The sequence below is a fragment of the Poecilia mexicana genome, unplaced genomic scaffold, assembly GCF_051168715.1.
Source record: "Poecilia mexicana isolate PSO_F unplaced genomic scaffold, ASM5116871v1 scaffold_3, whole genome shotgun sequence".
NCBI lineage: Eukaryota > Metazoa > Chordata > Actinopteri > Cyprinodontiformes > Poeciliidae > Poecilia > Poecilia mexicana.
In genome coordinates this window covers 1,563,612-1,578,817 of record NW_028263372.1, presented here as the reverse complement: position 1 = coordinate 1,578,817, position 15,206 = coordinate 1,563,612, and the positions used below count along the sequence as shown (strand labels likewise).

General features: G+C 38.0%; 1 protein-coding gene across 1 annotated transcript in view; it reads left to right on the top strand.

The window, feature by feature from the left end:
• LOC106927969 (A-kinase anchoring protein 6) overlaps window positions 1–15,206 on the top strand; it is a 124,742-nt gene that overhangs the window by 24,326 nt on the left and 85,210 nt on the right. The window contains exon 9 of the mRNA XM_088004598.1: window positions 9,341–9,463. Coding sequence (XP_087860724.1) covers window positions 9,341–9,463 — 123 coding nt within the window. The remainder of the gene's footprint in view (window positions 1–9,340; window positions 9,464–15,206) is intronic.

Here is a 15,206-nt window from a genome sequence, read left to right as displayed (position 1 = left end):
AACGTTAAGCCTAGTTTATCACTGCATAGCAGATCAAGTGAAAAGGAATTGTAGAGCCAACATTAACACCATATCCAAAAAAGCTTTGGAAATAGAGGCTAGGGTAAAGTAAACATCCCTGAATAATCCCTACAGAGGGAAACATCCATCCATCCATTTTCTAACACCCTTGTCCCTATTGGGGTGGGGAGGGGTGCTGGTGCCTCTCCAGCATACGTTTCGGATGAGAGGCGGGGTCACCCTGGACAGGTCGCCAGTCTGTCGCACAGAGGAAAACGGCTCAAAAATATTTTTTAAACCTTTTTAAGCAGCACATCTTTTTATGACTTGTCTTGAAGCTTGGAATGCATTCAGGGGCATCAAGATTCAGTGGGTTTGTATTCTCCTGATACTATTCAGATTCAGACCATCTTTGTCATTCAACATAACATCAGAGATGCACTGCAGAATGAAATTATTATGCGTATTAGGCTACAAACAGAAACTAGCAGGATAAACTATAAAATAATATGAAAAGAATAGATGAAGAGCCAAATCAAAAACAGTGGAAGTGTATTATTAAATAATTTTTTATTCTTAAATCTTTTTTTTTATCTGAATGGACTCGGATAAAGTCCTCTTTCACAAAGGTGATCTGGCCAAGAAAGGCAGCAGCACATGTCAGCTCTTATGTGACAAAAATTATCCAAAAGAAGAGACACATTTGAAAAAATAATTGCTTTAGCTTTATCAGCACTTAACCAGTTTTTTTGCACCAAAAGTGCAAAAAAAAAAAAAAAAAAATATTTAGTCAAAATTTTTGCAATTTGTGCATGAAATATACCAGGAATAGTACATGCAAAACAATAAAAAAAATTAAATCATATTAAGATCTTTGATACTTGTTGCCCTCACAGGTAGCGTTGTTTTGCTAGGTTCCCAATAGGTGGCAGCGTGATCCCAATCATTTTTTCAGCTGACCCCACCACTCTGCTCAGTGCCTTCCTGTCTGAGGTGCTGCTGCTCTCATGCTGCTGGTAAGCACACTGTCAATGGTGCCTCCTTAGAAGGTAATAAGGATTGATGGGCTGAGGTGAGCTCTCAGGTGAGAGTGTCATGAACCTGATGTGCGGGTCGATGTCCACAGCAGTGTTGTGGATGTAGAGCAGGATGTGCACATGCTGTTTCCTCCTGAAATCCATCACCAGTTCTTTGGTTTTTCCCACATTCAGAAGCAGGTTGATGCTGCAGCACCATTCTAATAGTCTCGACTCCTCTCTGTGGTGTTCTCCTCACCGTCCTGGATCAGACCCACCACTGTTGGACACATCCCTACTGCATGTCACACTCCTTTATAATTTCATTCTGTGATTTATTTATTAATTTTTTCCCCCATAAGGCACAGGCATGATAAGCAAAGGTGTAATCCCTCATTGGTCCCTCGCATCAGTTTGTTTGCTGGTGTTACCTGTGGTCACAGAGGATGAGTGGAGGACACAAGAGCAAGCCTACATCAGCAAACAGGACCACATTAATGTGAATTTACAAAAAACACCCATAGTTGCTTATAATCACTAAACTTGGCAACTATGCTTAACATCCAATCACCCTGACTCAGAGTTCAATGTCATATTAGATTGTCTGTAAAGAGAGATGAAATATACAACCAACTTATATATATATATATATATATATATATATATATATATATATATATATATATATATATATATATATATATATATATATATGTAATTTTTTAATTTTTTTTCTCTCCAAAACTCTTACCCTTTTTATATTAAGAAATCTTATATTGACCTTGATTTTGTCAAGTCTAAACCAAGACTACATTCTGGTCACATATTTCCTTCGTCTTCCAGACAGGGACTGGATGTATTTGTAGATGGAAAGCCACGGTTCCTTTTGCGCTGTATGAGACATTATACCTGATGGGTTTTAATATTCACTAAGAACCAAAAACAATGCAAAGGCTTGGGAGAAAAAAAAAACAAAACAATCCATCAGTTAGCTAAGTGTCCTATGCATCGTGTGATTACATAGTATGGGCTGTCTGTGCGAGCATTAATGGCCTCAGTGTGAGATGTCTGTGTATTTGGAGACTCTGTGGCATGCCAGTCTATCTGTGAACAGTGGGAGACAGACAGACAACAGACTTACATCAACAATCGTCTGATTGGCCCAGCAGGGGGAGTAGAGATGCACAATGACAGAGAGGATAGCAAAATAAGAACGTGCCAGAGGACAGTGATGAAAAGAGATGTTGTTCACATGTTCTGTCAGACTTTATAAGTAAGGAAAACGCTCAGAAAGAGCTAACAAACTCAATAGGTTTGTTTCTAGAGAAGTGGTTATGTTCTAAATATTTGAATTTATATTTAAAAGTTATTGAGTTTTCAATAAAATAACTTTGACTTATTGCTGCATAAAGTTTGTGCCTGGTGGCGTTGATATCAAAACCTTATTTCAATGCTTGTTAAATGAAATACCTGCTAGTAAATTAATTTGTTTCAGCTGTTTGCTGGAACAGAGCTGAGCTTAGATGAAAGCGAGAAATCTCAAAACAATCCCTTCCTTCCTTCCTTCCTTCCTTCCTTCCTTCCTTCCTTCCTTCCTTCCTTCCTTCCTTCCTTCCTTCCTTCCTTCCTTCCTTCCTTCCTTCCTTCCTTCCTTCCTTCCTTCCTTCCTTCCTTCCTTCCTTCCTTCCTTCCTTCCTTCCTTCCTTCCTTCTTAATCTACTGCAGTGCAAGAACATGTCCTCATTGATCAAATGAAATATTTCAATTTTTTCAATTTAGGTTATTTAATGAATTTCTAATCAAACTCCCCCCCCCACCCCCCCGAGTCCTTTACTTCCATCCCAGCAGTGTATGTTTAATATGACATGTTCTTGTTGTCAGTCTAATAACTTAGCCTGTTGTGTGCATTAGCAGTGTCACCTAATCCTAACAAATTTTATTATTTCTGAATTAGAAATTTTGTCAGCTGCAGTTATCCCAAAACTCTCAGCTTTCCTTGTTAAAAGAAAATTCTATTTGCCTTCACCTACTCATACATCTACAGCACAAGGACAAACGACACACATAGCTGGTAGAGTTCAAGCTTATGGTAAGAAATGTAGGAGGCAATGCTATTATTCAGATGTTATTCTATCTATATACAGAATATATATATATATATATATATATATATATATATAATTTTTTTTTTTATTTTTAAGTTTACTTGTATTAAAAGAAATGTCGAATCAGCCAATCGCATGTCAGCAACTCAATGCATTTAGGCATGTGGACATGGCCAAGACGATATGCTGCAGTTCAACCAAGCATCAGAATGGGGGAAGAAAGGCGATTTAAGTGATTTTGAACAAAATAATTTTTAACCACCTACGATGGTTGTTGGGTTGGTCTGAGTATTTCAGAATCAAATTAAATTGAATTTGTAAAAATAGTCATCAGCTTCTGATGACTATTTGCCCCTCGCTCCAGAGTATTCTTATTTTTCCAGCTTTATGTAATTTGAGTGAAACTCCTGTTGCTCTTTATGCCCTCAGTTGTATAGGAATAATTCTCCTATCCTCCCTCATTTTGTACAGACTAACAGATTATCTTTGTATAGCAGTTTAATTTCTTCATATTGATTATGCTTTATACTCTGGGAGCAGTATCTTGTTGGCTGCTTTAGAAATATTAATAATTGATATTATCCCTACTGCTCTAAACATTTTCAGTCAAGACTTTGAGTCCAGATCTATAGACTTCATCCTTCAGAAAGCTCAGTCAGCTGAACAGTAATTATCCAGAGGTGAAGAGATGAACGGCGTGAGGAAGAGAAGGAGAATATCAGGATGGTTATCCAGGCAGCAGAGGATCAGATCAGGCATTCCAGCTCCCAGTAGGCCTTTCTGCCCCTCCAGGCCCAGACTGGTTTGGAAACATCAAAGCATCTGTAAGCAGCCCAGTGCTGTCGATATCCAAACCAGTGCGGCTCTCTTTGCCGTTTTTCTCTCTCACATCCTCTTTCTCACTCTTCTCATCTTCCTTTTTAACACATTCACTCTTATTTCTAATTTTCTTTTTACATTATTGCTCATTTCTTCTTTCTTCTTCTTTTTCTGTAATTTATCTTTTCTTATTTCACCTAATTTTGTTATTGTTTTTTTACCCTAATGTGTTAAAATGTATTTCATATTTTAATTTCCTTTTCTTGTTTTCTTTGCCTCTCTTCATCTACTTTCTCCATGCTCTGTAAACTATTATCATGTCCTTTCCTCTTCCTCCATTTCCATTCTCATGCTTCTTCATTCTCCATCTTCTCATTTTCACTTTTCAGCATTTCAAATTTCTATCTAGCCTTCTGCAAAGTAGAGACACAAACATAATAGACATGAGGGTTCTAAACAAAACCATGTTTAATTTTATCCAATAAGCTATTTCCTTTTGATATTGACATGATTTAATCCATCTATTAGCAGGTGAATTGAAAATGTGATAAACATGTGGCAGCACAAGTCATTTCCATCAGGGTTCACTTTCCTTCTGTAGCCTCTTTCTCTCTTCTGTTAGTCTCTTCTGATCTGAAAGTTAGATAGCTTTCAGATGAGTACATTGAAACAACACTCACTACATGAAATATATACTGTATGTTGTCTCCTTAATGATTAAATGTTTTAGTGCTGACAAGAAAGAATACATGTTTGAGCTCATAATGCAATATTCTTCTTTAGTTTTCCTGTTTGTTTTGCAAGATTAGGATGCATAGAATTTCATCCAGATTACAAAAGTCTCTTGGGCTTGAAGTTCTGATGTAGCGTCAGCGAGGAACAGCCTGACTTCATTGTTAAAGGACAGTGTCACGATTTACAGTATGGTGGTGAGGAAGAACCCTGTAGGCCCAGAATGATGACAATGATGAAGATGATTTCATGAAGAGAGCTCAGACAGTCAATGAAACACGGGCAACTCGGCAGAGCAGGAATAAAGAGACTCAGCACCGATCGTAACTGGTAAGGCATAGAGGAGCCAACGCCGATACAGGACTTTACAGTTCTCCTGGGAAGACTAACTGAAAGGACACACGACTAACAACGATAGATGTTAGACATTAGACAAGGATCCAACGAGGGACAGAGACAACAGGTGGGCGTAAATACACAGGCAGACTGTCACGGGGAAACAAGGAACAGGTGACACTAATCGGCTAGTAGACAGGACAACATAGAGACTCACAGGGAACAAAACAGACACACAACAACCTAATTAACACAGGGAACCTAAAATAAACCACTGGGAACACAGAACATAACAGAACAGGTGCTATTCCAGGAACATAGTTTTATATCACAGTCAAGTAACTATATTACCTTCAGTGGTGGTAAAAATGTTGTATATGTCTAACATGACTTAAAGGAAATTGACTTTGCAATTTGATGCTTTGAAACTGGCCCTTGTCTCTTTAAGAAGTTCCACACTCCACCTTCAGCACATCATCACAATAATGCTCCTCCATGATGCTGTTTACAGCCATTCTTAGAGTGCTGGACTGAGACTTAGTTCACAAGATGAGCCCAGCAGACACATATTTCCACCAGGTGTTTGCTAATTGCTGCTGCCACTAGTCTGAAGGAGCTGAGAGTGGGAGGTGTGGGGGTGGGGTAATCAGACTGCACCTCTAAGGAGGAGCTTTGTAGGGGCTTGATGAAAGCAAGCGCTTAGGCACCCTGAATGGTTGCCATAGGAGATTCAAGGATTCCTCAAACATGCATAGAAGAATCAAAGCATCACTCCAGATAGGATTTTGATGAAGGTATAACATTATAACATGGTGTAAAACTAAAAAAGAAGTCTGTTTCACATAATACTACACCTTTACATGAGCATAATTTCACCATTAGCCAATGATTCATCTTGGCAGAAGACTTAAACTTTTTATCATCCATGGCTTGGACAAAAAAAAGCTACCTGGTCTCAGAGGTAGTTTTAGACCATCGTAGATTAGCTTAGATTTAGAATCAAGCACATTAAAAATATGCAAGATTAAAAATTAGTCTGTAAGCAGTGCAGAAATTTGAGAAATCATTAACTGAAACCCAGACATATTAATTTGATTATGATTTTAAACTGATCAATAACCTATATTTATATCATTTGCAGTGAGAAAAATAGAGAGAAATATGGTAAATATAGGTTCTGTCCAAAGTTGGCTAACAGTGAGACACTTCTCTGATGTTATCACAGGGATTACAAAGCTGCAGGAGGAGTTGCCACTAATTTTATGTTTTTATCCACATACTGTATAAATAAATTAGTTGTGAGTTGTTGTCAGCTGAGGAGCAGATTAAGACAAAATTCAAACTCCTTTTTCCTGGAGCTTAAGTCACCAACCAGGAAATCTTTGTTTTTCTTTACATTTTGGATAAAATCTCAAATGTCGCAATTAAAAATGTCCCTCCAGATGATTACTTCTGTCAATCATGAAAATCTAATATAATATTCAAAAGTTTTAAATTATTTACTTTCATGTTTTGATGCTTGAAAACATGAAAGTTTTCAAGCTTTCATGTTATTCTCCTTGAATAACGGTAGTTATTCAAGGAGATAACCACCGTTATCTCCTTGAATCTCAGCAGTACAAAGAATCATCATGAAAATAAACATAAAATATAATCTATAAACATGAAAAATGATACTGGGTACAAAAACCTTTTGTGTAATTAAATTGTTTCCCGTAACAGTATAAGGACTATACAATTAATTACCTTCTGACAGTGCAGGAATAGTGCCAGTAAAAAGTAATGTTCTTAGGACACCTTCAAAGATTAAAGAAGAAATGAAGTACAGTACATCAGTGTAGTCAGAAATGGACATTTTTGTAATCATATTTTCCAGATGTCTGATTTCTTTCACCACATACCTGAACAGCTCATTAGCTTCCATTTCACTGACGGCTTCAGTCGTGCTAAAGGGTAAATGTTTCTGTTTGGAGCTGCAATACATCAACATTAGGACATTTTGGTCAAGTTCAAAGCAGCAAAGAAGATCTCTTTGTTGCTGGCAGATTTTCATTATCACTCAGAAACAAGAACTTTTTCACAGTTTGACTGTGGTGGTATTTTCATGTTGTCATGCTGGTTGTTTTTGCTCATTAGTACAAAAAAAACTGTAGGACAATGAGAAACTTTATAACATAACAGTGTTTCTACGAAGACTTGCAGACTGAAAGTTTTGTCTTTTATTAAAATCCTTTAATCTTCCTCCTGACTTTTCTGTTTGTTTTCAAACAACAGGCTTCAAACTCCCTCCTATAGTAAATTAATCATTTATTCCCATTTTAGTGTTTTTCTCCCCTTTCACCTCCTCAGTGGCCCATTCGAGGATGAAGACATAAACACATACTTATTTCTTTTTCCTTTACGCCATATTTTCTACCCCTCTTCATGACTGAGGTTGCTTCAGTGGGGGAAATCAATATTGTATCAGTTTCTATTCTTTTGATCCCAAACTGAATCTTGAATCTTCCAGCAGGAATCCAAAAAAGAAAAAAAAAGAAGAGAATCTAAAGTAGTGACTTTTGCATGTATAAACCCTGAATTTTGCCTTTAGTCTTTTGTTTTGGTGGCAATTTATGGCTCAAGTCCTCCATGGGTGATCTTTGTGGCCAGCAGATGGCACTAAGACTCCACTTTTCTTCCTTTCCTCAATCAGTTTTCACATCTTCATGTTGATTTTTCCCTGTTTGTCAGTGTTCTCCTGTGAAGGGCAAGCTGCCATACTTGTTCTAACTCTCTGTATCTTCTTATGTCTCTTTTATCTCTGTCTACATTTTTCTTATTTTTACTCCAATGTCCTCTCCTTATTAATCTTCTCTTCTCTTCTCTTCTCTTCTCTTCTCTTCTCTTCTCTTCTCTTCTCTTCTCTTCTCTTCTCTTCTCTTCTCTTCTCTTCTCTTCTCTTCTCTTCTCTTCTCTTCTCTTCTCTTCTCTTCTCTTCTCTTCTCTTCTCTTCTCTTCTCTTCTCTACTCTACTCTACGTATTTTTCTTTCTTGGTTTCATATTTCAAATTCTTTATTCCTCTTCATTACTATTTCATTAGCTGTAGAGGATTCTGTCAGGGTCTTCTTGAACACAGTCTCCAGGGATGGGGGCAAACTGCTGTTCACTGCCTCCATGAAATAGGTGTGTGTTGGGTTTGGGAAAGGAAGATGACTGATAATTCTAATAAGAAAGAAGATACTAATATTGTCTTATTCCTAAATAATTGTCTAAGTCAGTTTTTTGCCAAAGTGATTTTTTGTCAGCATGGTGTCAATATGCAACTACTTGCATAATCTTTTTCCCTATATTTTACATCAATATATGGTTTATGAGTCATACCAACTAATCTAAAAGCAACATTCATCCTCACCAGTGGTGGTTTCTGATCTGGGGAACCTCCTAGTGTGACATCCAATGGCCACATTGGAATGAGGTGTGTGTGTGGGAGGTTGTGGTGCTTACTGTCTTGCCCAAAGGCACATCAACATGTGGCAGATGAGGGAAGCTGAAACTCAACCTGTGAACTTTGCTTGCAAGTTCAATACTTTTCAAACTCATCCACCACATGTTGTGTACCAGACTGAACATGGACCGCAGGAAGCAGAGGAGAGAGTCGTCCCAGGAGGTCAGAATGAGAATTACAGAACAGCATGTTAAATGTAATGCAATACATTTCCAGGAAACTTGACGCTCCTCTGACTGGAGTTGCACAGATTATTCAGAAGTTTAAGGTGCTCCAACACATCTCTGGATGTAGGGGAAAAATTGATGACAAATTAAAGAGAAGGAAAATGTGAATGGTAATTCACATGGAGTTGAGGTACATCAGTGTCAGATCCCACCATTCATCATTTTTTGAACCAAAGTGAAATACAGGTGAGATGACCAAGAAGGAAAGCAAAGTATGAAAATGTTAGACTGTAATTTTCCACAGTACAGAATGACATGTCACAGTGCTTCTGGGAGAATGTTGTTTGGATAGTTGAGACAAAACTGGAGCTTTGTAGCAAGACACATCAGCTCTATGCTCACAGACACAAAAATGAAGCAGACTAAGAGAAGTAATAGAAGTACTGTTCTTCAACGATTCTGATGAACCACATTTAAAAAGCAATATTTCATTTAGATTGTTTTTTTTAGAGCACATTATTATTACTTTTTTTGTTTTAAGTTCTTCCAGTGACCATTGTGGGCTTGTAGTTCAGTATCAGAGGAGTACCAACAGTTTGGTTCCCATGTGTGTTACTACTAGTTTTGTAAGATATTTCAGATTAAATTCTCTTATTAATAATCTGTGTCTCTGTCTCCAGTGTTTTGTGCAGAAGTTGGACGGGTTCATCTCATGGCTACAGGAGGCACTAGACAGCACTGAAAACTGGACACAGCCCAGGCAGGACTTGGACAGCCTTAGGGTTTACTTGGACACTCACCTGGTAAGCAAACATGCTAGTGTGTTGGTATGTGTTTTTCTCATAAGTGAACGTTCCACAATAGGATAATATTTTATTTTACTTCTTTCTTACTTTGTCATGAGATCGAGCAAATCTCCCTGTCTTCTAAAATCCTTGTCGTGTCAAATCACCCTCCACACTTAAATACAAAGGTAACTCGTTTGATCACAGGAACAGCTGTTCATGCATATCTTGCACAGATTTATACACAAGACATACATGGGTTTACATGCACTACATCTTGATGTGACAAATCCAAGCTTTCCCTCTGGCTGGCAGGAGAGTCCTGCGCTCTGTATTACAGCATGGTGTTGAAATGGAAATGTACCACAGAACTGAATGTCAAAAATACAACTGCTGAAAATACACTATATTGCCAAAAGTATTCACTCAGCTGCATTGACTCACATATGAGCTTAAGTGACATCCCATTCCTAATCCATAGGGTTCAATATGACGTTGGTCCACCCTTTGCAGCTAGAAGAGCTTCAACTCTTCTGGGAAGGCTGTCCACAAGGTTTAGGAGTGTGTTTATGTGCAGGCCAGTCAAGTTCATCCACATCCACCCTAGACTCCATCCAAGTCTTTTTTGGACCTTGCTTTGTGCACTGTTGCACAGTCATGTTGGAAGAGGAAGGTGCCAGCTCTAAACTGTTGCCACAAAGTTGGAAGCATAGAATTGTCCAAAATGTATGCTGAAGGATTTAGAGTTCCTAAGGGGCCACGCCCAGCTCCTGAAAAACAACCATACACCATGATCCCTCCTCCACTAAACTTTACACTTGGCACAATACAGATGGTCAAGTACTGTTCTCCTGGGAACTGACAAACCCAGACTCGTCCATCAGATTGTTGAATGGAGAAGCGCGATTCATCACTTCAGAGAACTCACCTCCACTGCTCTCATAAAAAGTTGTCATTTGAACATGGTGAAGCCATAGCTCTTTGTAAATGACCAATTATAATTTCCCCAAAGCACAGCATATGTATAAAACGTTGCCGCCTCCTCTGATGGCCGTCAGATGAGACCTGAATTAATTTCAGATTCAGTTTTACTCATTTTGTTAGTACACATATTATGAGAAGTTACTCATGCTCCATGCAAATTCATGGTGCTCTCAAGATAATAAGAAAATAAAATATGTATTTCAAAAAACCTAGAAAGGTGTTACAGGCTAAGCCAGGGAAACTAAGCTCAGTAATGGCTGTAGGAATGAAAGAAACCCAACGCCTGGTTCTGATCTTAGCATCCTAAAGGTGCGTTCAGATGGAAGAAGATCAAACTCTCTATAGAGTGGATGTTCAGGACAGTTAAGAACAAGAATTATGAATATAACCTCATGCAACAGTTTACACCCATTGCTACCATGATTTTTAATGATTGGTCACATGAACTAGCTTATTCACAGGTGATTTTAATTTATTATTTAATGGAAACAGCCTGTTCAGAATTATGTTTTTTTTGACATTAGCAGAATATGAATAAAGACTTTTTGGGGGGGCAAAATGAATGTACGTAGCTGAAAATAGACACCAACATCGGTAGCCTACAAGGTACTTGTTAAGCTTAAGGTTCTGTATTGATATTAGCTAGTCATCTTTTAGCTAACATTACCTGCATCCAACAGCTTTACTCAACTCAGTCGGTTAGTTTGGAGGGAAAAACTGTGAAAAGTTCTTTGCGTTTTGCTGGTTTGTTGCCGTGATTCTAACACAAACCTACGTAGCTCCGCCCAGCAGCAGCAGGTCTCCTTCACAGGTGGAAGCCCAGCGCGAGCGGCGTAGCGCTCATGTTGCGTTTAAAGGCGGCTCGGAAAAACAGGTTACAACATAACAACGGATTAAACAGTTTTAACTGCTGATAAAAGTGACAGAGGACACAAATATGGGAAGTGTGGAAGCCTCTATTGTATCAAATTGACATAGGAATAAAAGAGAGTTTGGTCATTCTAAGGTAAAAACCCAGCGCATACAGTGTCCAGACAGCTTCCCACGCCCCCCTGCAATGACACGGCGCCCCCCCTAAGGGGCGCGCCCCACAGTTTGGGAACCTCTGGTTTAGCACATGAGCCCAAATCTAAAATGAGATCAATGACTTTTAAGGTGAAAAGCAATTGAAAAGCACAGAGTGCTACATACATCTACATACAAGACAGTATGGTTTTTATTTATGCATTAGACTAACTGTTGAATCTCTGAATCTCCCTCCTGGACTTGTTGCCCCAGTGGCCCGGATTGGACTGTGCATATATAACAATCTTAAAAATAAAAAGTTAGCATCAAAAACATCAAAAAACTGTAAACGGGCAAAAAGCTTTTTAAAGTCTGTCTCTTGTGTTTCCCTGTTTGTGTTATTTTGCTGGTTTGTTTACATATGTTGACTCGGTTGTAGGTGCCAGCAGCGTTACTGTTTGTGGTGGTTAGCTTCAATTACAATTCTTGGGTCTTAATTGGCATGTCTGGTAAATAAAGCAAAAGGGGATGAAAAAGCATTGCTAATAGGACTTTGAACTGCTTCACTCTTGATACCATGTTATCCAACTGACTTGATGTCTGAGTGTGTTTTTGTGTTGATAGTCACACTTGCACTTTGTAGTTATTAGCAGGATGAATAATTGCATGTATTTTGTTGATTACAGCAGAGTAAAGCCAGGATTTCTTCCTGGTCTTTTTTTCTCTTTAGATCTGTTGCTTTTTCATCTTATTTTCCTTCACATGTATTATATTGTGCAGCAATGATCCTGTTTGCCTATCAATAACTATTAATGTGTCCAACAGCATTTATTAACGCATTTTAGATTTTTAAATCAAAATCAACCATACATTATAATCTGCTTGATCTGGCTCCATCTATCAGCCATTCTCGACTAACTGCTTGTAAAAAAACCCGACTGGAATGTGTTTTAAGACAAATGTATATTTGGGAAGTTGTTTTGTATTCAAATTAAGTGAGATTAAAATACAATTTTTAATTGTAAGAACGTCATGGTTGTGTAATTTCTGTTTATTAAACAGACAAGATTGTTTGCATGCTGTCACTTGAGTATCAGTAATGGACATCAGAAAATATCCTACTCACAGGGGTAAAAGGTAGAACTGAAGACTTAATATAAATTGGTTTCATTGAAATATTGACAAATTATTAGATTATAAATTACAAAAAAAAAAATATTACACACAAGCCATTATCATTGAGCAAATGGATCGGATAAATTTTGCCCCCAAACCACACTTTCTTAAACAATAATATCAGATAAAAGCAACACTTTGCTGATCAAAAGATTTACCTCTCCCTCCAGCCGTTTTCCTTGAAAATGACGCCATGATGGTTGCTGATGATTCAGTTTTGCCACAAATTCAGCTGAACACTCAGAGCATTTGTTGCAGTTTGACACTTGTACAATTCAGTTCAAGTTGTGCAACATACCAAGTTAAGCAATGAGGTGCAGCAGTCAGGAATTAGAGCATCAAAACCATTTCAAGTCAAATGTATGGCGTCAAATCTATGCTAAAGCTTGAAAGGACCATGATCCCTTTCGATTTAGCCATGGTTAACATTGTGCAACATATGTAGTAGATACCATTAGCTGTCAGGGTTCCATCTCTCGTATGTGCACCATTTTATGAATATGTCGATTAATGAAATTAATAATTTCTCAGGACACCACCTGAAAAAAGGGACTAAGTAAAGATGACAGTTAGTCTCAAACGCTTTTGGCCTTTGTGGGTCAGTCTGTAATGATTGATGTCTGTAGTGAGGATTAACTCATTCTAGCTTCAGTTCAGTCAGATAAACATGTTAAAATGTTCACAATTCACCAGCAGAACATTTTTCATCAGGTAGTTAAAGAAAATCTGTGGCGTGAGGTTTAAATTGTGGTTTTATAGTTCAGCCTTTGACCTTGTTCAGTCTAAAACTGACTTCCTTGTTCATTCTTTAGATTTTTTTTCCAGCCTACATTACACAAGTATTACTTCTGTCTCTGTATTACTTGGTCACACACACACACACACGCACACACACACACACACACACACACACACACACACACACACACACACACACACACACACACACACACACACACACACACACACACACAAAGATTGCGTGGCTATCTTTGTGGGGACTTTCCATTGACTTCCATTCATTTCTACAGCCTAAAAGTCTACCCTAACCCTAACCATTACGTACCTAATTCTAACCCCATCTAAAACTCAATTCACACCATAGTTGTAAATCTGACCCCTGACCCCAAAACAGCGTTTCCACACCTTATGGGGACCAGGCTTTGGTCCCCACAAGGTATTACAAACAAAAGCACACACACGTACACGCACACAAACACAAACACACACATCTCCCGGGCAACAGTGGGTGGAGTGGAGGTGCCCTCTCAGTTTGGTCCAGCTGGCATATGTAGGACTGGGATTGTTTGTGTGTGTGACATGTGTAATCTATATGTGTATTTTAGTAGGTGTGGAGCAAATAAGTGTAGGTCTGGGGAGATCAGTGAGGGAAGAGGATGCTAGAATGCATACAGTCCTACACACACGCACACACTGCTCTTTTTAAAGCGCTCAGAGATTGCAGCCAATGAAAGGCCTATTGATTGGGTCTGATGGGCGAACCAAGCCTTTGAATCCCATTAGAGACAACATACTGGTGGTCACATGGGGGGAGAGGCATGAGAAAGATGTTTTTATATATGTGTGTGTATGTGGATATATGCAAGTGTGTGTATATGTATGCATACACAGTATACTGGATAAATAAAAATGCAGGTTGCTTGCAAAATTACATCTTTAGTGGCTCAAATGCAGTACATGGGAAAAGTATTTATTGTCCTTAAACATGTTATCTTAATTGTTAAATGCAATATAGTTTTATTGTGACGCCAATGACTAAAACAAGTGATGTGTAAATTTGTATGTTTTTTTTTTTTTGCTCTTTCTTTTATGCTGTGAAGATCTCACAAGTTTGTTAAATTACATTTGAAAGCAAATAGAAAATTAGAAACATGCCAGACAGGTTCAGAGATAAAATGGTGAAGAATTTTAAAACTGGGATCAGGTTTGAGCCTCATGGAGCTCTGTTCAATACGTCATCTGAAAATAAAGAGGATGGCACCTCTACACACATGCTGAGAAATGGTTCTCCACCTAAACTGTAAAGCTGGGAAAGGAGACAATTACCGGTAATTAGAGAAGCAGCCAATAGGCTAACAGTAACTCTTAAGGAGCTGTACACCTCAGGTGGGAGAATCTGTCAAAAGAAAATCATTTACACACTCCACAAATCTGGCATTTACAGGAAAATAGGAAGAAGAAACCAAGCCAAGAAGTGATAATTAAATTTTGCCACAAGCCATTTGATGGGAAACGACCTGAAAGGTGAGGTAGATAAAAAACATTTCATGCCAGTCTTTCATTTTTCTCTTAAGGAAATAAATTGTGATCTTTTCCTGTCGAATGTTTGACAAGAGAAAAACAAAGACTTGTAAAAAGTGGCATGACAGAATTATTTTGTTTTCCATGTGTCATTCATGACTTAAGCAAAAAATAAATAAATAAAAAACAAGAAAACTTAAAACTTCTTAGTACTCTGTCAGTAAAAAAGTAATACATATGAATATTTATAGTCAAATAGTAGAAAAAGTTTTTTCTACACCTCATATTTTTTATGCTCACCTTGAGAAATTATTTTTCCACAAGTAAAAAAAAA